This window comes from Accipiter gentilis, chromosome 31 (assembly GCF_929443795.1).
Source record: "Accipiter gentilis chromosome 31, bAccGen1.1, whole genome shotgun sequence".
Lineage (NCBI taxonomy): Eukaryota > Metazoa > Chordata > Aves > Accipitriformes > Accipitridae > Astur > Astur gentilis.
The window spans coordinates 6,494,097-6,520,080 of record NC_064910.1 but is presented as its reverse complement, the minus strand read 5'-3'; the positions used below and the strand labels follow the sequence as shown (position 1 = coordinate 6,520,080).

Genomic DNA, 25,984 nt, shown 5'->3' with positions numbered 1-25,984 from the left:
GTTCCATTTTTGCACTTAATAAAACTTTGTTTCCACATCTCTCCACCTCTGTGGCTTCCATTTTTGCTGCAGTTAGACAGCAGTAAGTGTCAAAAATCAAACTTACAGTAAGAAGAAAAAATGCAAGAAAAGCAGGAGTGTGGTTAAACCTGCTCTCTGCAAGAAATAAATATCTCATTTGTACTGTAGAACAATTTAAACAAAGCCAAATCCAAACAAGCGATTGGAAGATGTAATTTCCCAGTGGAGGATGCAAGTTGGGATCAGTGAGGAGACAGCTGTTGTAAGTCACCAGTCTTGAAGATTCTTGTCTCTCTTACATGTATTACAACATTGTACTGACTGTGAGAGCACAGTCCATGTCTGCATTTTTCTACCACACACAATGCAGGCTGGAAGAAAAAGAGTATCAAAGAGGTCATCTTGTCTATTGATCATTTGAACATAAATGTTGGGAAGAGTTGGGACTATTTTCTGTAGTACCAGTACTGTAGTGTGGTACAGTATAAGGGCCGGGAAATGTAGAAGGTTTGTGAATTATAGTTGTCCATGTGCCCAATCCTGTGTGTCCACCTTCAGTGTCTGCACCAATTCTGGAGAGGCTCTTTGAGTGAAGGGGTCCCTCCAAATGGGCACCATGTCTAGTTCCATATGCATAATTTCTTCCTACTATAAGCACTTCTGTTTCTCCATTACCGTCTGCATTCTTTACATAGATATGAGGAGAGGTAGAACTTGTGAAACAGGAGTAAATGCACCACCCCCCAAGCAGCTGTGTCACTCCGTATCCATGCTTAAGGACAAATCCTACCTTTTCCACCACTCTCCAGACCGTAAAGGAAGTGGGAGATTTGCAGAAAGGCTAGAGGACAGAGGGAACTGTAAGATTTGCTGGTTATGTTGCAGAGCAACTGAAGATGCGTACAGAAGCAAGTTGTCAGTAGCGTATTTGCCGAACTAGATGTTAAGCATAACTGTTGCAGTCAGCACAAAAAGGAGAGCTCCAACAGGGATGCACCTTGGGCACATGACTACTGTGTGTGCAGAGCAAGGTTAGTGTATGCTGGACGTGTCAGACCTAAAGGAAATACACAGTTTATTTGTGCAGAATGGCCCAGAATTCTATGTGTGACATCCAGAAATCAGTAGATCGATGCCTCAGGTCATTAAAAGTCATTAAAAAATGGCAAGAAAATAAAGATTACCAGGTATGAAGATAGACGCGTGAGTCTGGCCTGGAAGTTTACTCTAGAACTGTGGTTACATATTAAAATTGTCCTTTTCTATCTTGATTTTTCAGAGAAAGTAAAAAAAAAAAAAAAAGCCTTTTTAGAGATGACTGTGGTCTGGCTTGCACGGAAGAGGCAACTTTTACATCATTAAATCCTGTATATATTTTAAAAAATGTTTGAAATGTTGCCTTTCCTAATGGGATGCTTGTGATATAATTGAAAAGTATTCAGTGTTTTGAAAAAGAAAATGTGATTGCATTTTTGGGAAATAGTTTTCTGATTTAGTAGCTGTAATCAGACAAAGTGCCCGAGTGAAACAGTAGTTACAAAGCTTTCTGCAATAGCCACAAGTTACGTAAAATACAAAATGGAAAAAAGGCTCCACAAGAATCTATTCCAGTTTTGATCAACTCATGACAGCTTCCTGTGGTTCAACAATCCAAATTTCCTGAACTTCAGAGAAAGCAGCTGCAGATAGACCACAATAGTCTCATTTTTTAGTTTCATTGTCAGCTAAACATATAAACAACTCATCACAGGGATTTGTCTTTTATATTGCATTGTTCCATCTGGCCTCTGTTGGTGAGATATAGTATGTATATCAGCAAGATATACTACAGTCCAGTCTAAGATATTTGTTGCTTATTACCTATCAAATACAAAAATAATAAGAGTTCAGTACATTGATGGCTTAAGGTATTTCTGAAAGATAATCAAATAGATTCATGGCTTACTGCTCTAATTCTTTTGACCACTACCATAGTTAAGCCAATTTCAGTCATGTACTGGACACTTCATTTCAGTATGTGGTTACAAAACTGTTTACTATGCATTGCCAAAAAATTGTAGCTGTTTGAGGTTTTTTGACTATGGTGAAGGAATGCTGTTCCATAAGAGGTTCCAAAACTATTTCTAATGCTGTACTAATCTGACATTTTAGAAAAAATTGGGCAAATTCAGAAGTGACTGTGTTCGTGAAGAGCTGTTGGTACTTACTAGGAGTAATCTGAGTATCCCTAGCAAAGAGATCTCTTGAGGGACTCATTATGGGGTACACCTCATTTCTGAATTCAGGCGTTCAGTTGGGAGACTCAAGCCTAAATATTCAGCTCAGCTGTGATAGCCATGTCTCTATCTGTCTATAGTGGCTTAATATGTAGTATATTAAACATTTATTTATGTAGTACTTAAGGAAGAACTGCCTTTGGGGACTAGCAGCAGAAATTGAGCTACAAGGAAGGAACTCATACTTTGGAAATGAAAACTTGTAAGAACCTCAGGATTGTTGCCAGCTGCCAGCATGATGAAGGGAAGTCAAACAATACAGTGCAAATACCAGCGAAGTGCTGCCCCTGAAGTGAGACCTTGAGACGTGCAAGGCAGAGCCATGAGGATCGCCAAGAGAATCATGTGAAGGGATCCTAGAGGAGTTTAAATTGTTTAGGCTGGTAAAACGAACAGGGAAAGGAATAAGACCATTGTCAACAAATGCATATAGGAAAAGAAAAAGCACTAAGAAGAAGACCTGTTTAAGCTAAGGAACAGTATTCACACAAGGACACTTGGCCATGAATAAATTTATGATGGGTATTAAAGCCATTAGAACAGTAAGGTTTCCTATAGGAGTAATGGGGAAACTTCTCTGACCTACTTTTGTGCTGGAGCACAGCAAGTTTCTGAAAGAAAACCTGTGATACAGCAACCGGTCATCTGTGTCACTCTTAAGTTTCTTGCTTGCACTAAGCAGGCTTGACTATTAAGGAAAATAAGGGATTGCCATGGATTTTAAGGTGCTAGACAATCTTTTCTAATTAACTGCTAAGGACTGTGAGAGTGAAAAGATTTTAAAGGCCTGGGTTGTGAATATTTGTTTTTCCCTTTCTCTCTTGGCAAGTGATCTATTCAGTTATTAGTACATCCAGAGTACTTCTGTGGCACTAGCCATATTTCACACTGATGCCCAAGGCAGAAAGCACTGTAGTGCAGCAAATTCGTACTAAATAACGCTACCTTCCATTATTTCACAGAGGAGTAATAGGTGAGTTACGCCACTGCTCCATAAGCTGCCCTTGACTGTATGCCATTTCACCACTGTACAACCTAGTACAAAATGGATGCAGGTTCATGTTTAGCTATCGTTCAGACACCTCCTGTGGCAGCAGAACCAACACCATTGACTCAGTGTAGAAGATAATCGGAGCGGAAAATTTCTTACCCACTTGGTGTTAACAATAGCTGGGCAGAGGAGGAGGTGATATGTAATGTGTCAAGCCAGAATAGTACCAGAATACTAAAGAGACGTAATCCTCCCAGCACTATAAGACTACACTGTATACACACTGAGACAGTGCATTTTCCCCCTGCTTCTTGGCTGGCAAAATGCTTGAGCAAAAGTGAGATGGGCAAGGTAAGATATGGACCCCCACCTTGAGTTTCCACAGGGGTGGGGAGGCACAGTTTCTTGAAGCTGTAGCATAAAATATGCTAAATGTGTGAGTGGGAGAGTAAGTGAGTGAGGGGAGGCTATTCTGGAGCCATCCTTTACCCTCTCTCTTCTTTATAAACTTGCTCTAGCAGCAAAGGATAAATACGAACCTGGGAAGTACAGGTGTGTGAGGCTGCTTTTTTAGCATATACATTTTACAAAAGAGGAAGGGGTGAGTTGGAGCAGAGGGTCAGCCAAATATTTGGTACTATTTGACAAGATTTTCATCCAGTGCGATAACCGGTATGACATACCACTCAGTCTTCTGGCAGCACGGCTTTCAAAACTCAGTGGTGTGTCTGTTGTATTTCTCAGATCTGCTCTTCTTAATTTTTTGAATGTAATAGAGCTATTTCTTGGAGAGTATGACAATCAGTACTTAAAATGAATGAAGTACATTTTGTGTCTGTAAAATGTATCTTTGGGAAAGAACCATCTTCTCTTTCTGATAGTCTGAGCAACAGCTAGAAAGCAGCATCGGCTTGATGTTACCTGTGTTGCACTCCATAATTCCTTCAAGGGAAGAGGAAAGTAAAATGCTTTTTTTTTCTAGTCACAAAGGGCACCTTCAAAAAGCTTAACTCTTTATACTGAAATGTAAAGAGGTACACCGGAGCCTTTTCTAACTTATAAACCAAACATATATTTTGTATTGGGCCAAAACACTGAAAATATTTTAGGAGACAATCACCAAGCTTGATTGTCAGTGGGCTCTGTTCTGGAAAGAGCAGAGAGCTAAATACATGGTAGAAGCTGAGAATACAAACCTTGTATCTCCAAATGCTCAGAACCCAAGAGAATCAAGGATTAATAATGGTCATTGCATAAAAGAATGTGTATATAAACTGAAGCAACATTGAAATCCCCTGTTATACAGCAAAAAGCCTTTTTAAGCTTCTTGTTGTGGAAATAGAGTAATTGACCCAATCTGCAGTAAAGAGAGTGAACTTCACACAAGAAAAGAAGAAACAAGTCCCACTGCTCCTGGAATAAGTCTGGTGCAACCTGATGGTCCTATATATTTACATAACTTCTATTGAAATAGGGAGAACTTGGGTCTGAACAGATGACAAGGTGCCCTCACATGCTTTTCCGTAGTCTGAGTCACTGTGCAGCCTGTCTTTTACGGGTTTCGCGTCCATACAGGAGGTCTGGAAGAGGGGCTGGACCATGGGGGATTGTATATGCTGAAGTGCTCTGCCTGCCTAGTGTGTCCAAAGGGGCAAGTCACAGATAGCTCAGATTCATCGGGGCTTCTCTTATCTCTTTCTGCCAAAGCTGCGTTTGGGTAACCAACAAGGCTTAACTGGGAGGACACGGATAGAAAGGAATAGTGTGTCACAGCCCCCTAATAGTGCTCACTTGCAATGGGTGTGGAAGGTAGCTAAGGAGACTAAGGGTAAGGAGAACTCAGCTCTTACAGTGATTACTATTTGGTATTGGGCAGAAGTGTGGTTCTTTTGTAGATTTCAGATATCACTTTTTTGAACCACCTAGTAGCAGCATTTGGGTGAAAAAGATATTAACTTTTACTCTTCTTGCTTTTGAAGCAATCTAAAAAGTCCAACGCATTTTTGCACACAATGCAAATGAAAGATTTTAGAACGCAAAAGCCTTTGATCTTTTACTAGGGGCAAAGTTTTTTCCCCTGTTCTTTTTACAAGAAAAGAACCCGGAAATTTTGAACCTAATGCAACTAAACTGAGAAAGGAAGGGATGATGACAGTGAGGTAGAGGAAATTCCTGTAAAGGAAACAGACTCAACACAGTGCACAGCTAGAACTAACCACAATTCTTATCATGTAGTGTAGGATGTGCAGGTAAGATTTTCAGATAATTTTTTTTTTTAATTATAGCTTTTAGCTTCAGATTTTAGCCCTCCCTACCCCATCTGCTTGACAGGTGAGTTGTTTTTATTGTCTTTGACTGTGCATTTTAAAGTAAATTGTTTTTAATTGCTTGGTCAGACAAAACAGCAGTGTCTTAGTAAGTAGCTTCATTAGATTTTTTTTTTTTCTTTGTAGGTATGGTGAGGCTTTTTTCTTCTCCTGTGTGATTATTACTAATCTTACTTCTAGAATCGGATTATGTTTGCCTTTTCATTGATGTAAGTCCAATACAAGACAGAGGAATTGATAGCTCTGACACTGAAGTGATTTTCATCAGAATTGGAATAGTAGATTGTAAGATTGTAGCATGACACTCTTTACTACACTTCAGAGATATCATGAAACTTGGTGCAGCTCTCAGGAAATTGATTTTGATTTCTTCTGCTTATATTTTATGTAAATACACACAAAATGCTATGAAATAGAGATTTATGGTCTTCTTGTAAGAGTCGTTTAGGAGTTGAAACATAGGCAAAATAATACTGTTCTTATTATTCTCTCTTACATTTTTTTACCACAGGAAAGTATGTTAAGACCACATTAGTTTCCTTTGTATATAAGTTACTTTCCAATTAAATGGCATCCTAAATCCCTAGACTAAGGATGTGATAATACGGGTGTCTACATGGCAGGAGAAGGCGAAGAGACTCTTGATAATATGTTGCCCAGAGTAGAGTGCTTTCTTTTTCTGGCAGATACTGACCAAGATAAAATGAGTGACTGATTATATTGAGTCACTGAATCACCCTGAGTCCACCTGCAGTGCAAATACACCTGAAAGGTCAGTTTAAGATTATCCTGTTTCAGGTGTCCCCCTCTTTTGGTAATTGCTGTCCGCTTCTACTGTGAATTTCTCTCTTCCTGTCAAGCACGCTTGCAACATGACACTTCTTAATTTCACACGCTACCGTACTTTTAAAGCACTATAAAAACGCAAAGTTTCTAGGATTCTCTAATAAAAGTGCTATAAGTTAGCAAAAAATTTGACAGTGGTTTATTTTTCCATGGCTAGCAAAAGACAACAGAAAATTATAGGTTGCTAACCAAAGTTATAACATTGATTACCTAAGCCTTTCACACCTCTTCCCCATTTGTGGTGACATTTTGAGCTTGAAGAGGGCGTTGTTAGCATAGCAGTAACTGAAGAGCAGTGAGATTATACATCACTGGCGTTACTAAATGCTTCGTGAATGGTCACTTGATGTGGTTTCGCTACACGTAGCCTGCCTGTCCCCAATTACAGACAAACGGGCAGCTGGGAAGTAAATGCTTCCACTGCTTGGCTTGTGCCAGCTCAGGCACTCCTCAGGTAGCTTCTGATGGCTTAACAGATTGAATGAGTCGCCGGAAAGGACCAGCGCTGCCACAGGAGAGGGCAAATACCGTTTGGTTGGGATCGAGGGAGAAGGAAGCGGGGAGGACGGAGAAGCAGATGAGACCTTCCCCTTTTGACAACAGTGGCCCGTGACATCAGCTCAAGGGACTGCCGCACTGAATCACGCACAAAGCCCTTGGGTCCTGCTTGCTACTGGCACCAGTATGCCTTTGCCACATGGGCTGTTGGGTGGCATAACTCAAAACACCATCCTTTGTTTCGTACAGTTTTAACAGAGGTGCAGCCCTAATGAGTGCCTTGAGAGAGGTCTTTACGACTGTCATAAAGCCAGAGTCAAGAGTCAGGATCCCTTGATGCTTTTGCAGTGGATAAGACAGTCATCTTAAAGTTTAGGAGGGCTTTTGCCCAGTGCTGGTAGGAAACTGTCTCTTTAGTCAGACATATGTATTGGCTTGGAGTTTCAGGATGATTTTAAAAGATGTATGGGGTGGTGACAGTTGGCAGCAGCCAGTCTGTAATAAAGCACCAGGATGGGTTAACACAAATGAGTTAACCTACTCCATGTGACCTCTGTAAAAATAGATCATTCCGTTCACTTGCAAGGAATAGAGACATGCTGAAGAGAATGGTGACTAAAGTGCTCCTCTCTACACAGAATAGCTGCCCAAAAAAGTGCAGAGTGGGAGTTCTCTTCACCTCTCTTGCTAGCTCAGTGTGCACTGGCTGCTCTCTTGCCTCCCGCCTGTATGCGTTGTGTCTGATTTGCATGAGATGCCAACAGACAAGGGCAGACTAGCCTTTGCCCGACCTTTTCTTTTTTCCCTTGGGCTGACTCAGTGCCTCTCTGGCAGCTGTGCAAATGCAGAGTCACTCTGTGGGCAAACGAGCAAAGAAAAAAGCTCCTTGAGGTCTCCGTTGCACAATGTGATCATCAGCAAAGCACACAGCCTTTACTCACTGAGATCCTGAATCGGGCACTCCAGACGTTTCACTCACAGGCGTTGGGTGTGTTCTCACTAAATAGCCTAATAAAGCCATGGCTGTTGAATAGGCATGCTTGAAGCCTGCCTTCCCTCTAGCCCGGTGGCTGAGAAGGCTGTGGGACACAGACCAAACCTCTTAGTAGCAGAGGCAAAACACTTCATACAGTAGGGTTTGGGGTTTCACCTTGGACAGGATGCTGAGCGCTTTGTGGACCTGTTCCCAAATCCCCCGGGTGTTCCCGGTCTCAGCTCACAGATGGCACACCACGGAGCTGGCGCCTTATGGTGGCGTGGATGTCACCCTGTTCAGCAGGTCTCTGCCAGGGTCATTCAAGCAGTGCAGCCCAGCACCGTGGTGCAGACGTGAGGCCTGGTGCTGCACACACAGGTAAGGCATGGAGGAGAGAAAGGGGGTTTTTAGGTTGCTCTGCTGACCCTAACATACATCTTGGGTTATGGCCATTTTAGCCGGTAATAAAGCCCAATGGGATCATGTCTCTTGGGTGAAAGAGTTAGAACCAAAGACCTGGTGCCTACACAGTACATGCTTTGAGGTCTTGACTTCTGTATAGTTCTACTCCAATCCCACAGACTCAACACCATTTGCAGCTGCAGCACGTCTTCAGAGTTGGTTTAATCCCAAAGGAATCCCGTTTACACACTCTGGGCCTGTTGGCCTTCAGGATGCAACAGAGCTCCATGGATTTTGGTGCCAGTTATGCCTTTCTCAGTCTGTTGCTGATAGTTGTCATTAGCTAAAGGCTGATTTTGTTATTTGGTATCTTATCTCTTATCTTAGAGGACAGGTTCCTGCTGCTGAAGGACCTGAGGACAGGTTCCCCTTCTAACAGCAACAGCTGCTGAAGGACCTGCATTTCCACTCCAGATGTGGAGTTCTGCATTGCTGTAGGTGTAACTTGGAAGTCTATCTGTAAGCAACTCTGCGCAAGATGTATTTAAAGAGATTGTTGTATATTCTTGAATATCATCTATCCTGCATTTGTGTTAAATAGCATGAGCAGGAAGAGTGCTGCAAACCCCATTTTTAAAAAGAACAGTATCTAGGAAATACTATCTGCTAAGTTTTATAGAGCTACATAATAAATACGCAATTACCTATCTATCTTATTGTAATATTATTTACAAAAAAAACCTGCTTTCCTCTTTTACAGAAAGCAAGATGATTCTTAAAGAAAATGTCTCAGAATATCAACCAAAATTGATAAAGAAAATCATGCTCACTTTGTGCTGGATCCTAGCATTGTGTGTCAGCGGGGCAGAAGTTAGAGAGATTTACTTGCCAGGTAAGAGTCTGCTTTGATGAGGTTTGGTGTTTGTGGTGCTTTCTGACAGCTGAGGAAAGTGGATCTGCATTTTTCCATGCCTTCATGAGTTTTTCCTGTACCTGTTCATGCTTGCGTCAGGCAAAGAGCTGTTTCTAGCCTTTCTGCAAGCTTTTTAAGTATTGGTAATACAGTTTACCCTAAATATGATTCAAAATTCAGTTTGCTAATGAGAAGAAAAGGGCAAATGTAAAGGAGAATTTCTGAGAACCGAATGGAGCAAATGAATTGCTTCTATGACTCCTTGAAGTCTCCAGCAGCTGGTCCGAGCCTGTCGCAGGGGAGAAGGAAGAGAAAGGCAGGGTGAGACCAATACATCAAAGTTTTCCACCCACACAATCTATCTGGAGGAGCTTGTCCAATTCTGTTTGCAGAGAGAAACTGAAACTGTGAAGAGTCTCACAGGTGGGCAGGCGAGGAACTGAAGATATCATGCCCTCCCATCTGCTGAAGTGAAATCCTGCCATACTTTCAAAGCTTGCCACATCCTGACTGGCAGGAGGGGTTACGCAGCAAGGTCGGTCAGCCTTTAGAGAATTCGAGGTTAGGATGGGTGACCACAGCTTTCAGAATCCAAAAATTTAATTTTAGTGACAGTAACCTGATACATAAGAGGGGAAAGATTTGAAAGCAGTGAGACAATAATGTTTGTCATTCTCACCCTAACTAGGGAGTGTGGTGAGCAAGCTCTGCTTCTTCAGGATTAGGTCAGTCCCTTCTCTGTTAATACGAGAAGAGCTAGAATTGCTGCATCTGCTTTTCTACAGAACTGAGGTTCAACAGGTTAGCACCCATGTGAAAATCTTCAGTTCACTAAAAATCTTAAGCTATTTTAACATTGGGCTTTTGAAAAAGGTCTAGTAAACTTTTGGAAACCTTTGAATAAACTTTTGACAACACTGGCAAATTCCATGTTTAAGGAAATCAATTCTCTGTTAGCCCAGCAGCCGGTCACATAAAAATTTATTTAACACAAAGAAAGGTAAAGTTGTATTTTTGTAGTATTCCTAATTATTTTTTTTAAACATGATGACTGTGTGTTCTTTCAGGTGGTACTGATATCTTATTGTCCTGCTTTTCAGGATGTTCCCATGTCGAACCTCAAATATGGTATCGTGCAATTAGTGATGAGGACTTTGTTTTACAATGTGCTTTACCAGATAGAGATGCTACCCACATTTATAACAACTCACTCCTAAAACAACATCAGGTGGAATGGTTCTGGCATCAGAAAGGTAAAGAGCCACTGAAGGCTATCAAAGGAAGTTCTAATCCTGCTCTTCAAGGTGATGCACTTTGGTTTAAACCAGTAAGGGACAATGCTTCCGGAGTGTACATCTGCATGATACGGTTTGTAATGGAGCAAAAGGCTTCTATTTCTATACAAGAATTAATTGTTTTGTTTTGTTTTGTGTATTAAATGTTTTAACTTTTTTTTCTGCACCACTCAGGGAAAAAATCCCATGTCTCAAAATTGTTTTGGAGGTTCAAACAAAGAAGGTGGCAAAATGTTCAGGTTATAACACAAATATGCTATATCTTCTTGCTGCCAATGGGAATTCAATAACCTGTCCTGGGACAAAATGCTACAGCCATGTAAAAAAGACAGATGTAAAATGGTACAAGGTAAGAGTCACAGTTCTGAGCATTCAAAAAAGCTCAGTGGAGGTACAGCTTTAGGTCTAGTTAATGCTCATGTGCCGTAGGTTCTTGAACTCTTCTTTGGCAGATAATGCAGCCTGAGAAATTCAACCCAAAAGCAGAATCTTGAATTGCTATATATCAAGTCTGTAAGTAAGAGTTTTGAAGAAATTTGCCACACCCAAAATATTATTCCATGAAATAGAAGCCTAGAAATGCTTTCTCTTCAGCTAAGAAATTGAAGTAATTTTAATATAACTGACAAATGTCCTCAGACTCCTAATAAATCTTTTTTTGGACTTCAGTGGAAAGAGTTTGGCTTAGACCTACTGCCATGGTAATCCTATCCAAACATCTTCAAATATAATTTAATAACAGCAACAATAACAAAAAGAGGACTTTTAATTCCTTGATACTCTTTTCTTTTCATTAGGATGGTCATCAGATAAAACACAGGAAAAGCAGACAAAGTCTAAAGCTTAAGCCTAATGAAATCTACTTGAATCCAACCTATGACAAAGATGCTGGAGTATATGTGTGTGATTACACTCTGTATGACAACACTACCAAGTGGACAATGAGAACAGCAGTAACAGTAGAAGTCATTAGTGAGTAATGTAATAACTCAGAATAAAATACCTGAAGTAAAGTATGTTTTCTCTATTCTTTCCTACCTTATTTATGTCTTTTGTTCAGGCTCTTGTTCTGAAAAACCCAAACTGAATCAGCTACTCGATCATTAAAATCCCCTTTCAAGTATTCTGAGGACATCTTGGGACATTGACTGGAACCTTCAGTGTTCAGTAATAACGTGTAGCATACAATGCCATCATTTTCAAGATCTAATTCTGCCTTGGATTTATTGTAGTTCCTAGCAGTGGGGATCAAATCTACAAAAGGATTTAGATCTCTTGATCTGGGAATAGAATTCATGAAACTCCAACTGGTGCCAATGTTCTCCATGTACTGCACGGGGAGTGTTAGGAAGATAGTCACATACTAGGAGGAAGGAGTGCCAATCCTGCATGGGAAATGTGTACAAACCCAATGTATCTCAATTCTGTCTCGGTCCCTGAAGTAGAGGTTTATATGAAAATAGGAGTTAGATAAAAAATGGTTCCTTGTAGCATGGATGAGACCTTCATTTTTTTCACTTGACAATGATGAAGAAGGTGGTATTGGTGGGATCACTGCCCATCTTCCATGTAACTTTTTAACAGCAGAGGAGACAGGAGACCTGTGAGAAATCTAACTAGCAAACAATCCGTTTGTTGTTGCATGTGCTGTTTTGGGGGAAGGCATCACTGCCTGGATGACCTGTTCTTTTAGGCTTTGCATGGATTGCTAAATAAAACTGGCCAGAACGCTATGGCACAATGATATGGCATGGACTTATATTCTCCTTCAAATCATGGTGACTTTTTCCATAATATTTACTGTCCTCTGCTGTCCTTGAGGCGAGCCCAGAACAGATATTGCCTGGCAGAATGTTCTTGGACAACGTCAACACTTTGCAAGGGAGCATGCTAGCAACTCAGGATCAGGAACAAGGGAGACTGTTTAGTTTGCTAAAAGAGAGATGTGGTTATGCTTTTCTCCAGATATCTGTGGTTGAGTGCTCTCATCAGACACTCCATTCACTCCAGTCAATCACAGGACCCAGAGGAAAGCATAGCTACCTGTATTCTATGTCCTGAGCTGGATGGACCCAGTACAGCTGTTTCTGTGTGACAGCAGCACAGGACCTATTCTCAGCATCCTGGTCGAAAGTGGGTGGAGGGAGAACAAGATTTAGTGAGCGAAAGCAAGGTGTCAGGTGAGGCAACCTGGTTCTATGGCCTAGTGAGGACAGCACTCCTCTGAAATAGCTGGTCCCTTTTTTGCAGATGTTTGATGCATTTGGTACTAAGGAGTCATAGGAAAAATATATACATTCCATCAGGACAGGGCCTAGAAACCACATCTCACCAACTTTTGAGACCTCTGTGTGCTGGGTTACAATGTCAGATACTCTTTCACTCCTCTCTGGCTACATTCCCACAATATTTTCCAAGCAGGCATGGACTAGCTCTGCTTTTATTCTGGTCTGGCTGCACCTGAGCTAACACATTGTGCTTCTCAGTTCTTTTTTTCTCACTTCACAGCACAGTCAGAAAAACACTTGAAAGGTGCCATATACATATACACTCCCCCTGAATCTTGCATACATTTCTCTGCTGTGGCTTCATTTAAAAAAAAAAAAAAAAAAAGTGTTGTGTGGCACCATTTCCTGCAGTATGGGACTTTCCTAGAATATCAGAGCTGTGGGTTTTAGCCCCTTCAGGCTGTTTTTCCAGAGCCTGGGTTTTCACTTAGTAGATTGTACAAACTGTGGGTGTCATTATCTGTGCCCTTTGGCAGCCTTTGCTTTGAAAAAATACATGGTTATTTTAATGCAAGTACCTGTGCTTGTGAATGAGGTGTGCGTGCTGTACATGTGCTTACTGGACATGGAACGGGGCTTGGTGGGGAACTGGTATGAGGATTGCATCCTTCAGGGGGTTTTGCAAGGGGGGGCCCTAATTTCTGAATCCCAAATAACCCTAAGTGTAGGGTAGACGCTGAGCTCCTCAACTCATGTAAAATGGAAATGCCTCAGAGCAGCTGAGATAGGAGGTTTCTATGTAGCTATGTAAGTTTTGTGGTCAAAACTCCCCTACCTATGCACTCTCAGACACCTCAACAACTGTAAATCATCCTCTTGGACTTAGGTGTCTAAATTCCACCTAACTTTTGAAAAAGAAAATACTGTAAGATATTTTCTCTGTCTTCTGCACTGATGGTAGCGTTAGAGTTATTAACACTATTCCTGTTAATTGCAGAAAAAAACACTATCCATCCACCAAACTTCTTGTATCCCAATGGTGTGGTGATCCTTGAAGCAGAGCTTGGTAAGTTTTGATTCCTCATCTGAAAGTAAAAGAAAATGTTTAAATGACGTGTTGATAGATGATGATAAGTCTTGATAAAGCAAAACAGCTTTGCTCTCTAGGAGTATAAGAATTTTGGATAAAAAGTAGTTTTTTTCTTGGTCTATATCTTTGTGGATATTAAAGAATGCATCATGCGTTATACAGATCCCAGGCTATTTAAGAGAAAAATATCCTGCATTGTTTTTCTGTGCTAATTTTTTCCAGGAAAGCCACTTGAATTGGAATGCCGTGTACAGTTCGGGTTTGAAAGGGTTTCTCTGATGAGGGTAACATGGAAAAGAAACAACAAAGAAAATATAAATGAGAAATTGAATCAGAAAACAAGGTAAGAAAAAAACCAGTAGACTGATTACTACTACAGTCAGCAACTCTAAAAATCCTTCTACAACAGCTTTACTGAATACATTTTACTGAAGGAAACTCAGAAGGGTCTGTTCTTCAACATATCAGTGTGTATATGTCCATGAGCATGTGACAGGCATGTGCGCTTCATGTACAGAAGCACACGTTGATGGCCATAAAGTCAAGAACTCAAACTTTCTGTGCGACCTTAACTAAAGCTTTAGCTCATGGACAGCTTCAACATGAATGGTGCTTGGCTGCCTGTGCCTGCATCCGCTGTTTTTAAGTGTTCCCTCTGTTGTGCCTTGCTAGCAACTCACACAATCTGTCTTGGGAAACTGTCTCCGAGTGGGGAAAAAACACAGATCAGTAAAACAGTACCGTGGACATTGAAAGCAGTTTGGTGCCTCAGACATTTTTGTGTGTGTTTATTCAGTCAGTCTGAGGACTTGCAGCACCAAATTTCAGGAGTCTTCCCTGGCAAGAATTAACCAGACCCTGTAGAGAAGCAATGTGTGGGGGAATGGTTTCCTGTGACCTGGGGACAACCCAAATAGTCACTGTGCTTCCCTTTCCTTCCTGTACTTCCCTGTCTCGTTCACTTATGCAGTGTCCAGCCCGGGCAAGAAACATAGTGGAGGCGACAGAAGCAAGAGTGTCTTTCACTACGCAGCCCTGAGTCATCTTTATAGGAAAACTTTTTTGTACATTGGGGGAAGCAAAAGCCCTCCGGTCCCTGCTAAATCAAGTTCTTAACAGGAGTCATATGGGAAAAAAATAACAAATGATGATATCTCGCACACACACACACGCACATACACACATGCTCACTTATGAGGTAGATTGGAAATTGGATTTTCCTAACTTTTCAATGTTTAGCTTTTAATGTTCTTACAAAGTTTTTAGCTTTTTGCATGTATACAATTTCTGTTTATTTTTTAAAACCCCAAATGAATAAATCATTCCCAACAGACTTTCAGTACAGGTTGAATCCTTGCCCATGCTCATGCCTGTGTATCTTGAGTCAGCAGAGGTAGGGCCACGCAGACTCTGATTTTGCAGTGGCATGATGTGAGGTGCCTTCAGGACCACCCAGAGACACCTGTACTTGTGACTTTCAAAAAGAAATGCTGAGACTCAGAAACCCTGGGTTTTCTCGAGTGGTTGCAGACACAGATCTGTTCCCTACAACCCTCGCTCAGCCCCAAAGGGATTCCTCTTCATTTCCTATACTTGTGTCCTTTCTGTCTGTCTTCCTCTGTTTGCCTATCCTGTCCTTGGGCTTTTTACCCCTGTGCAAGAGGCTGTGCTGCTCAGTCGTTTTGGCCAGCCAGTCCTCAATTAGGGCTCCTTTTTGAAGTTTCATTTCCCTGCATTTCCCCCAGGGGAATTTCTTACATCTTAGAAAAACACAAATAATCTTATAGAAGTCAAAGGGGGCTATATATTTAAAACTGGGCAAGTGCTTAAGTATTTTGCTGAGTTGATGAATTAAGAATAAACCTTTCAGTCTGCAGACCTTTGATGTTAGTATTTTCTTACAATGTAAAAACCAAACGGAAGTTCCAAACCAGAATATTGCATCACTGTTAACCGTTCAAGCTGAATGTTATGAAGTTACAAGCTCCTCTTTCTTTGCATTTAAGACATTTGGGGATCCTGTGAATGAACAGCAAAGGTACCATGCAAATACAGGGCTTTTTTTTCTCTTTAGCATTTATTCAAAAGGTTTGAAGGGGCACACACTTCTTCATGTTGCGAAACTGAAAGAGGTTACCGAAAGGGACCTCAGAAGCAACTTCACGTGTTTTGCTGAGAATTCGGTGGGGAACGCCACTGCTGTGATCCAGCTGAAAAGAAAGCAGAGAGGTAAAACTATTGATGGATGATTATTTGCCCTTGAAGGCACATTTTGATTTACTTATTGCTACAAATTCATTCCCCATTGACATGGGCTTTTTAGCCAGCTGCAGAAGTTTCTTGAAGCTGGATGGGAAAGGTTTGATTTGTCAGATGTCTAGAAAGGCACATTATTCTGAGGACTACTGAGAAGGACAGGGGTATCTGGGGACTTACTGCAGGCAGGTGGGCCAAGTGGAAGCTCGAGAGTAACTGGGAGGAAGAAGGGGACAGTAGCACCTCTGAACATTAATAAGCAATCTACTAAATTGAAGCAGAGCTGCTGCTGAAAGCAATAGCGTTCCTTGATTTTCATAGGACATTTCTGTTTGTTTCCCCAGTCCTTAACATGCATGTTTCTGAGAAGTTACCATAACTTGGCATAATGTGGCAGCCTTTCAAGCAAAGGCCAAAACCAGAATCAGTGTGGAAATTAAAGTGTTGAACCATAGCTCGCAGTGGAGATTCATCACCGCAGTGGCACAGGAAATCTCCCGCAGGGCACTGTGTGCAGCTCTCTGTTCTGATGTGACTTTTCCATCTCAAGCGATGACTACTTTCAGCCCTGCTGAGGGTACTGCAGGCCGTTTTCTCTGTGCCTTCCATCACAGATTGGTTTTTCATACCATAAAGGAGATGATACCATTCAAAAAAGGTCCCTGATGGTAGACTGAAACTCTGTGTTAAGGTTTGCAGCTAAATGAATTCCTGACTTCCCTAAAGTTTGCCAGCAGGGCAAGAATGAGGATTGTGAGATGGTTTGCCCCCATTTCTGGACTGAGTTTTTCATCTAAGTGTCAACATTATTTTGGAAAGCCTGAGTTATGATAGACCCTTTTCTTTCTACAGTGTTTCTTTTATATGTACTGTGCAGTGCCATTTCTACTCTATTTGCATTCCTTTTGTGCACTGCCTTCATTTACCAGCGCTGGATTGAAATAGTGCTGATGTACCGAAGTTATTTGGTCCACAACGAAACTACAGGAGGTAAGAAACATTGTATAATTTTGATTTTCTCCATTTTTTCTACTGCCTTTTGTCATGTGGGTTAATCCAGTATGAATTAACCATTTAATTAAATTCTCTGAATGACCCTGTTCTCTTTGAGCTGATACAAAGGCTGTTAAAGCTAGCAAGATGCTCAGTGGATTCAGATGGAGAAAAAGCCAGGCAGTGTGGAGGAAATATCTAACACCAACTGAAATGTCACAGTTAGCCTTTTACAAGACCCCTAATTTACTCTTGGAAGATTAGAGTAGGAAGTTGAATTTTGGCAGTCCCTTTGCAGGGAGTAATAGAGCATCTCCAACATTTTAACCTCATTGTCCCAAAGTGTTCAACAGAACCTGTTGACAAGAATCAAATGTCCTTGCAGAACTAAGTGAAGGACTCCATAGTCTATTATATTTTTCACTTGAAGCCAAATAATTTCTCAGAAGAATAAACAAAGGAGAGAAATAAGATGATATACAGCACCAACTGAGAAGTGTAGGTTTTGGAAACACTCATATTTCCTTTCTAAAATTATGTTGACCATCCTGACATGTAGACCAGAGTGATCAGCTTCTGATATTTCAAATCTCCATAGTAGCATTGCCCCATCATCTCAGCTAAAATGGGCCTCCAACACAGTAGGCAGTGTAAAAATTTATCAGAAATGACTGTGCCTACTTCAATGAAGTTAACATATAATTTTCTCACATGGGTTGAAAGAAATCTGATAGTATGTGCCCAAGGAAATGTTTCTAAAAATTCTTGAATATTGATGCAGCTTGCGATATAGGTGTCTGAGTCTGCTTTTGTGTTTGCATGTGTATATATAGATTATATGTGAGTGTGAAATAACTGTGTCTAGATATCTATAAATAAATAGCAATGAGACAATTAACTGCCCTTTTGGAAAGTATTTTTGTGAGCCCTAAGGCAGCTGGCAAAAGTAATTTGGGAAATCACTCAAAATTTCCCCTCTGTTTGGTACCAAATTGATTTGAGAACATTTGGAAAGTCCCCTTAGAGCTTGCTCCATATGTCAGTAGGACAGAGACAGACCTGCCAAGATTCGTGTGTTGAAGACTTCAATGAAGTTGAAGAGTTCCAGGCTCTGTCCCACTCCCTGACTCTCATGTACCTCACAAAGCAGCATTTGCAGCGTCGGGGCATGGTGTATGCAGACCAACTGTCCCTCCCCAGAGAGTTTTCTGCCTAAGGTGATTGGCCCTAACATGTGTTCTCACCTGCAGGATTATGTCCTTCTCACTTAATGTGGATGCATATCAAGTCACCTGAGGTCTGAAAGGGCTTGCTCACAGAGCAGCAAAGCAGCAGTTGTGACTTAATTTTGCCTTTTATTCCTTTCCATCATTTCTCCTCTCCCATTCCCCTTAGCACAGAATCAGAGAATTGCAGAATCCCACAAGGTTGGAAGGGATCCCTGGGAGTCATCTGATCCCATACCCTACTCAAAGCAGAGCCAACTTAGGTCAGGATAGAGAATCCACAACCTCTCTGGACAACATGCTCCAATTTTTGACCGCTGTCACAGTGCAGACTTTTTCACTAACATGTAATGAGAATTTTCCTTATTGTGTCTTGCGTCTGTCGCTGCTTCTCCTATCCCTGTGCACCTCAGATGAGAATCTGTCTTCATCATCTCTGTACCCTCCCATTTGGTAGTTGAAGACAGCAGTAAGGTCACCTTTTTTCTCATGCCTCTCTAACCCTCCTTAGCCAATGCAGATACCCCTCTTAAAAATCTTGCCTTCTTCCACAAGGGGAAAGAAACAATGCAGAAACTGGGATACTAACATTTATAGATCATGTATACAGTCACTTTGTTTAACCATGTGGATTCTTCACACTTTGGGCATCTTAAATGTTTGTGCCAAAAGCTCCTCAGGTTCTAATGGTCCTTCTGTACAATTCTGGGGGGAAAAAAATCCTAGTGGTGCTTACTGCGTATGTGTTTTTAACTTGCTATTGTAATAGTAATACTAGAAAGGAAAACGGTGATATATTTATTAATGGTCGTTGTCTGATAGGATTGCAGTGACCTCTGTGGGTGAAATGAGGAATATCTGGCTTGTAGTGCAATTTACTGTCATTTAAAAACTGTGTTCAAAGGAGCTGCAATTCTGGGTGTAGCTGAATTGAAGTTCAGCTAAACCAGCGTAGTGACCTGCTGCCCCACCTTCAATTCCCACACTAGTCCTGCGTGCCTGCCGGTGATGATTCGCTCTTGTGGGCCTAAATTGGCTCAACAGGGCAGAAAAATAACTCAGTAAAAGACAGTGAGTAGCTAGCAAAGTGAATTAGCTTCCTCTGTTACCCCAAGAGCTTCAGCACCCGTGGAAGGAAGCGGTGGAAGCGTGCGGCCGGGAGCAGCGGGGAGGAGCGGCAACGTAGCACGTGTTGTCTGATCACATCCTTGGCCGCTAAACCTGACCTGCACACCTATATTTGGGTTTGTTGACATACTTGCTGCTACACACTGGTTCTGAATCTAGCTGTTCAACCCCGGTTCATGCATGTCATTAGTTTTCCATGTGCGTTTCCTTTGCTCCTTGGAAGGGCTCTTCTAGAACCTGATGGCTCTCGCTCAGGTTTGCGATCCTCATCTTACCTCTAGGGACAGAAATCAGGAGGTTAACACTGAGGCATGGGGTGATGCTCAACACCATTACTTAGGTGTCTGTGCTGGAGGTAGGTGTCTCAGTTCCCACGCGGTGAAGATGTAGCCAACACGGTGAAATCCGGAGAGCTGCTTAGCTCGCCCCGCAGCAGCACCCTGCAGTAGGACCCTGTGCTAAACAGCGGAATTTCTTTGTGGTTTCTATTAACTGTATTGACATGTGATACAACTCAGCTGATTGAACATAGGTGTCTGATGTCATCTGAGCTACTTGAGGGTGTCCTGCGATTCCAAAAGATTTGAGTATCCAATAGTTCCTGCATCAAATTTGGCAGTCCCGTCAACCTTAGGACCCTTAAATGGCAACTACATATGGGGAACTGGCCCGAGTCCACTGCACCTTTTGCTTTCACCAGTAATTCCTTTTGTTTTCCTTCCTTTTCCCTCAACTATAGTTAAAATTTCATTTAGAAAATAGATGAGATTTGCTTTTGCCTTGTAGTTAAGAATGGGCCTAACTCAGGTCATTGGTACCAGACTGTTTCAAAGCTGAGAAAAGTTCTTTACATATTTTTCATCTGCACCTCACAAACATACTCTTTTAATGAGATTGAAACAAAGTCCAGAAATTGGTCAGTACTCAGTGTCTGAGCTGATATTTGGATCAGACTTAGGCTTTGCTACTTGCACCAGTCTCTCTGAATACAAATGTAACAGTGTACGAAAATAGGGCATCTTTTGCAAGCAGCTAATATTTAAGAATATTGTTCCTTTAAAATTCATTATATTTTCAAAGTAGGTTGTGCATTGATTAATATTTTTGGAATGAGCATTTGGGCAAATGAGAGAAAAGATTGGGAATCATTCCCCACAATATGGATTTTGCCTGGAAGTGACCAGATCTTCCACCGGTGAAAACTCTCACATGTCTGTGGAAATGCAAAAAAAATGCTTGATGTTTATGTCTACAAAATTTACAAGACAGTAAGGAGTAAGGGTTGGCTTTGGGTAACTGGATGGCTGTACTTCATGAACAGGTGGTAATTTTAGGTTTGTGTAGTGACTGCTTAAATAGATATAAATGGAAACTGAACATTAAGGAAGAAGCTGAATGCTTCAGACAGACTCATTAATGTATACAGTGTTATTTATTTATTTATTTATTTTAGATGGCAAAGAGTTTGATGCATTTGTGTCCTATGCAAAACTAGAATCTTCTGAAGGTGACTCTGCTTTAATTAGTGAGGAAAAATTTGCCCTGGAGCTTCTTCCAGACATCCTGGAAAATAAATATGGATACAAGTTATGCATTCTTGAAAGAGATATTCTTCCAGGAGGAGGTAAGGTCCCTGTGGATGGTAGAAAATCTTCAGTTCTTTATGAAATTGTTTTTCATTTTCCAAAAAACCTTATGCACCAGATCAGCAAATGGTGTATTTTGGTACTGGAGTGTCTGCTCAAATCTCATTGTGTTTTGATCTTTGTATCTGGCCCCTGCACCTGAGGCATACATATGTTTGAGTGTGGTCACTGGGAGCTGCTAGGCTGAGACAAAGCTTCTTGTCCAAGAATTTCTTTGCAAGCAGACTCCATTCCCTGAAAAGAAGATGCCAAATATTTCAGTAGTTACTTTCTGAGCAACTTTAGTGAGTGCTGCCTGCAGTAATTAGAAAGCCCTCAGCATCTGTCCCTGAGAGAGACAAAGACAAGTCCAAATGTCTCTTAGACCCTGTCTGAGTATCAACAAAGTGTGTTGAGGTCTCACCAGTGCCCTCCACCTCCTGACCAGCAAGCTGTGGTCTCCAGGCTGCATAAGAACAGCAGCAGTACCCTCTGATAGCAAGCACATTTCTAGGGGTTATGTGACTGCTCAGCATCCCTATTTTTGGCTTTCCTCATTTCTGGGTTTTACCTGTTCATAAAGCAACTGATAAAATAAAAAGTCCATTATAGAATGCAGTAACAATCGCCATTTCTTCTCCAGCATATACAGATGAAGTTGTTACAGCTATTAAACAAAGCAGACGAGCAATAATTATTTTGAGCCCAGCCTACGTCAGTGGACCAAGCATCTTCGAACTGCAGGCAGCAGTGAACTGTGCATTGGAAGACAAAAGTATCAAGCTGGTATTAATAAAGTTCCAGGCTTTCCAAGAGCCAGAGACTTTGCCTCCAGTAGTGAAGAAGGCTCTTCGGATTTTACCAGTCATTACCTGGAAGACTTCCATTTCTGCTGCTCCAAACAAGAAGTTCTGGAAATATATGCATTACCACATGCCAGTGAAAACTACTAAGATGTTGGGAAATTGTAGCCTAAAGGGCTTTTTCCAAAGGTTATTCAGCCTGGTATATCGATAGTAGAAATTTCGTAGAGGGATGACAACAGGGTCAGGAATGGTGACGTGATTGTAAAAGACCTTTTCTACATCAGCTGACTGCTGTGGACTGTCACTCCAGCAGTAGTTCACTCCAAACCAGCGAGGACTGCAGTGTGACACTGCTGCAGCCCCACAGTGAAACTAAGTGGCACGGCGCACAACTGTAAATGTGAGCTATCTTTCATAACTTATTATTTTATTATTTTTTTATTATATTTATTATATTATTTTGCTGTGATGTTGAGACATACATGTGAATGTTTTGTTCTTTGCATTGTATTTCTCCTGGAATATTTTTATACTTTTTTTGTAGAAAAAGATTAAAAAAGGGAACTCCAGAGGAAGCTTGCAGTTTAATTTTCCTGTGCAGTCTAATGGGACAAATCCAAACTCTTTAAATGAGTTATCTCCTCCTGCGGGAGCACCAAGGAAGCCCCTTGGGAGACTGCTATAACTGGGTATGCCAAAGGGTTTGAGAAAAGAAGGAGCACTGTGTCAGGGCTGATCCCAGGCGTCTCCATCCTTCCTGCAATGGGAGAAAGCTGTGAAATACCAGCTGTGAAACATTTCACACTCGGAGACGTCTGCACATTGCTGATCCTGTCTGGTGCTGGTCAGTTGTGTTCCACTGAACCTGTTGGTTATTATGGGTGTGTTGCAGTTGGAAATCAAAGTCCTGGTTGTCACAGCTAGTAGACTTCCAGGGACTCTGAAGTCTTTCCCTTGCAGCCCTCTGGCTGCTAACTCTCCAGGGTTCGTATCTCTTACTCGCAAGGCATCTTGCAGTCTGTGTGTGTGTGGTTGTAAGTAAAATGCAATGGTTAGTGTTAAGAAAATTTGAGTAGGACACCCACTGATCTGGTGTTCTGCTGACTTCATTTGGCCTTCAAGTTAACAAATCCTTGTGTTATAATGCTAATCAAATAGCTCATCTGCCAGATTCCTTGTTGGAAAGGGACTTAAAGAAATACTGCTGTAATGGGACAATTATACTGAAAAAAAGAAAAACTCTTGCAAGCAGGTTGAGCATTATCTACATAATTTTTGGGGGGGTTCAAAGCCTTCAGTGGGAGGACTGGTGGTGGTGCTGTGGGGCAGAAGCAGAAGATGATGCCTCATGTAGAAACAGAACATCAAACGGCATCACTGGCTGTACCACAGAAAATTTTGATGCTGGAGTTGCATCTGCATTGGGGGTTTAGTTCAGATCATGATAAGCTTTTGAAGCGAATTTCCCAGTTGTCACCACTTACTGCCTTTTGCATTGCACTACAGAGCATCACAGGTGCACGCACCGGATCCCTTTCCACAGAAAGTCAAGTGGAAGATATTCTCCACCCATGAAGGGACACTCAGTCTGTGGGACCAGCTGGCCTGAAAGAATCCCCTCCCAAGCACATGCAGTATGGCCGGGGGGTCCTCAGCACTAGTTGTTTGGGGGTACATCTCTGTTCTCACTAGTCTGCATTGTTTGCCAACACAACCAAATCAGTGGGCAATTTGAATAATTTGTCAGTAAATTAAATTTACTCACTTCTACTGTGTGTAATACAGGCTTTAACAGCTTCTAATCAACACTACTATGTTTGCACACTTTGTTATCCTAACACTAAACATGGTGTTTTTGTGGAGGAGAGAAGAGGCTGACCATTTAAAAAAACATTCCACGAGGGTGAATGCTGTGCTGGAGGAAAATAATGCAGTTGTCCAGTAAATGCCCTCCTGGCATGAGTAAAACAAATGTCCAATACAAGACAACTCAAGATCCAGTTTTAGGTACGTGATGTGACTCAGCCCTTCCTCTTTCTGTTAATGTGCTAAGTTACATTCCTGCATTTAAGAGGGAGAACAGGTCTCTAAACGAGAACGTAATTAGCCTGCTCCTCCGCCAGATGTCCCTACTGGAAGCCCTGCGAAGCCCATTTATTTGCACACCGAGTAGTTTGGTTACCAGGTGAGACAGGACCAGTGAGCAGTGCCAAGTGTGGTACCTCAGGTGCCAGTTTGCACTGGGGAAGCAGACGGGGAGTGAGGGCAGGAGAGGAAGGCATGGAGCAGGCTCTCCTGCCTGCCCAGGGTGCCACCGGCTCTCCCACCTGATGCTACTTACTCGTCTCTGGATGGTGTGCATTGCAGCTTTTTTTTTTTTTTTTTTGCCTTTTTTTTTTTTTTTTTTTTTGACAGTGAGAAAAAAAATCAGAGTGGCTGCATAAAGAATGTAGTTGGAAAGGGCTTTTTATTCCCTAACAGGGTGATGCTGTGGCCAAGGTTTATCTGGGTCGGAGGAACCTGCAGAACTGGTATCTTCATACAAACTCCAGGTCTGTCTGTAACACAAGGAACAGGACAGGCACATTAGGGCTTGCAGAATGACCTCTAATAGGCATATGAAGCAGCCCTGAGGAAGAAGCGGCCGTGGCTACAAGCAGCACAAATCAACAGGAGCGAGTGTTGCATACCTTCATGCACCCGCTATACGCTACATCTGTAAAAAAATAGTCGCAGCCCCAGACATGGGCTCTGCCGCGCTCGCACATGCAAAGCTTTTGAACTGGTTGCTGTTGCTGTCGAGTCTGGTATGCTGTTCTGCTGCTGGTTATGTGGATGACCCCAACCTGAGCAAGAGTTTCTTGCCTCACCATGAACCTGATCACGGGGATGCTGTTGGCTCTTCGCAAGATACGAGGCTACATGTTTTCACAGTGGACTATGACTATGTGCAAATTCCCTATGAAGTTACTCTTTGGATCCTCCTTGCCTCTCTTGCAAAAATAGGTAAGTAGAAAATGGGATCTTGGGTCCTCCTACCTCAGCAAGAAGTTAAAAACGTACCATGTAACCAAGTGTCTTCCATGCATTTTTGTAGCAGGGATCGTTTTTACAGCTTCTGTCCTCAAAAAAACAGGTGTGTTCATTATCATGACAATGACAAAATGCCATCTCTGAATGCTTCCAGCTTGCTTAAATAAATATAGGAGCTCTAACGCTCAGATCTCTTGGGTTGTCTATGCTAGTGAGTAGCAACTGCAATCCCCTACAACAGTGCTGTCCATCCCTTTTGTCTAGTCTTTAAACATCACAAGATATCAGAATTTACAACCTGCTACAGCTGTACAAATCAGTAACACCAGACTGAGACTTCAAACATATTGAATTTTGGGGAGAAAAGTGGGAAGAGTTCTTCCTTTGTGCAAATAATGGGAAACATTTCCCTAAGAGTCTTTGTTTTACATGTCTGCTGTTTGAAGTTGCTCAGAAAGTAATACCAGGGGAGAGAGACCCAGAGTCTAAGAGGGTGTAGGTCATCAGAGATGTAGGGTAAGTGCCTTTGGAATACATACCAATACATCTAGCTTCTATTAGAGCTCCATGTAGGTATCTGAATGAAGAAAGGCAGCTCATGGAGAAGTAGGGACTGCAATTAACATAGCAAAAATGGCTCACCGTGTGCCTTACACTTTTGAATGGCTGGGCTCAGATTATTTTGACCATTCAGAATAATGCGGCAATATCAAATAAATGAAGAAGATGGTAATAATGTGAAGAGCTGCACACATGTGATCTCCCTGACCTTTTGATCTTTCCATAGGATTTTCAAACATTACTATAGAACAGGCTGGTAGGTGGGACTGATGATTTTCTGGAGGTGGCCCGAAGATAAACATTTTTCATGTCATAGTCATGCAATTGACAAAAATCTTTACCACTGACCATGATTTGCCAGTTTCATAATAGCTGATGATCTCAATCCAATTCCTATAAACAAATGTCTTTACTGCTAGAATAATAATAGAAATTTTCACAAATCAAATTTGTTGTTAGGGCATCAGCAGAGTGTATTAGCAGTGAGCATATT

At 41.6% G+C, this 25,984-nt stretch overlaps 2 protein-coding genes across 3 annotated transcripts in view; both read left to right on the top strand.

Annotated features, from left to right (window-relative positions):
• The first annotated feature begins 9,064 nt into the window (after positions 1-9,064).
• Positions 9,065-24,468, top strand: IL18RAP (interleukin 18 receptor accessory protein). Of its 2 annotated transcripts, XR_007510200.1 has the most exons (11): positions 9,065-9,229; positions 10,351-10,618; positions 10,720-10,894; positions 11,343-11,517; positions 13,771-13,839; positions 14,086-14,206; positions 15,938-16,092; positions 16,972-17,109; positions 20,920-21,090; positions 21,735-22,297; positions 24,379-24,468. XR_007510200.1 is itself a non-coding variant. In XM_049834375.1 (10 exons), exons 1-10 carry the CDS (start codon positions 9,106-9,108, stop codon positions 22,106-22,108), a joined length of 1,770 nt encoding a protein of 589 aa, XP_049690332.1. In that variant the 5' UTR covers positions 9,065-9,105; the 3' UTR covers positions 22,109-22,407. The 2 variants fall into 2 exon arrangements, 1 of the variants encoding a protein (XP_049690332.1); XM_049834375.1 differs by lacking the exon at positions 24,379-24,468 and having other exon boundaries at positions 21,735-22,407.
• Positions 24,469-24,592: 124 nt separating this feature from the next.
• SLC9A4 (solute carrier family 9 member A4) overlaps positions 24,593-25,984 on the top strand; it is a 36,891-nt gene continuing 35,499 nt past the window's right edge. Inside the window, exon 1 of the mRNA XM_049834374.1 lies at positions 24,593-24,903. Coding sequence (XP_049690331.1) covers positions 24,642-24,903 — 262 coding nt within the window. The 5' untranslated portion in view covers positions 24,593-24,641. The remainder of the gene's footprint in view (positions 24,904-25,984) is intronic.

Excerpts from the sequence above, each read along its gene's own strand:
- IL18RAP (XM_049834375.1), top strand. The coding sequence starts at position 9,106 with ATGATTCTTAAAGAAAATGTCTCAGAATATCAACCAAAATTGATAAAG. Across the intron at positions 13,840-14,085 it reads GATCCTTGAAGCAGAGCTTG|GAAAGCCACTTGAATTGGAA; the intron begins GTAAGTTTTGAT and ends AATTTTTTCCAG. Across the intron at positions 17,110-20,919 it reads CCACAACGAAACTACAGGAG|ATGGCAAAGAGTTTGATGCA; the intron begins GTAAGAAACATT and ends TATTTATTTTAG.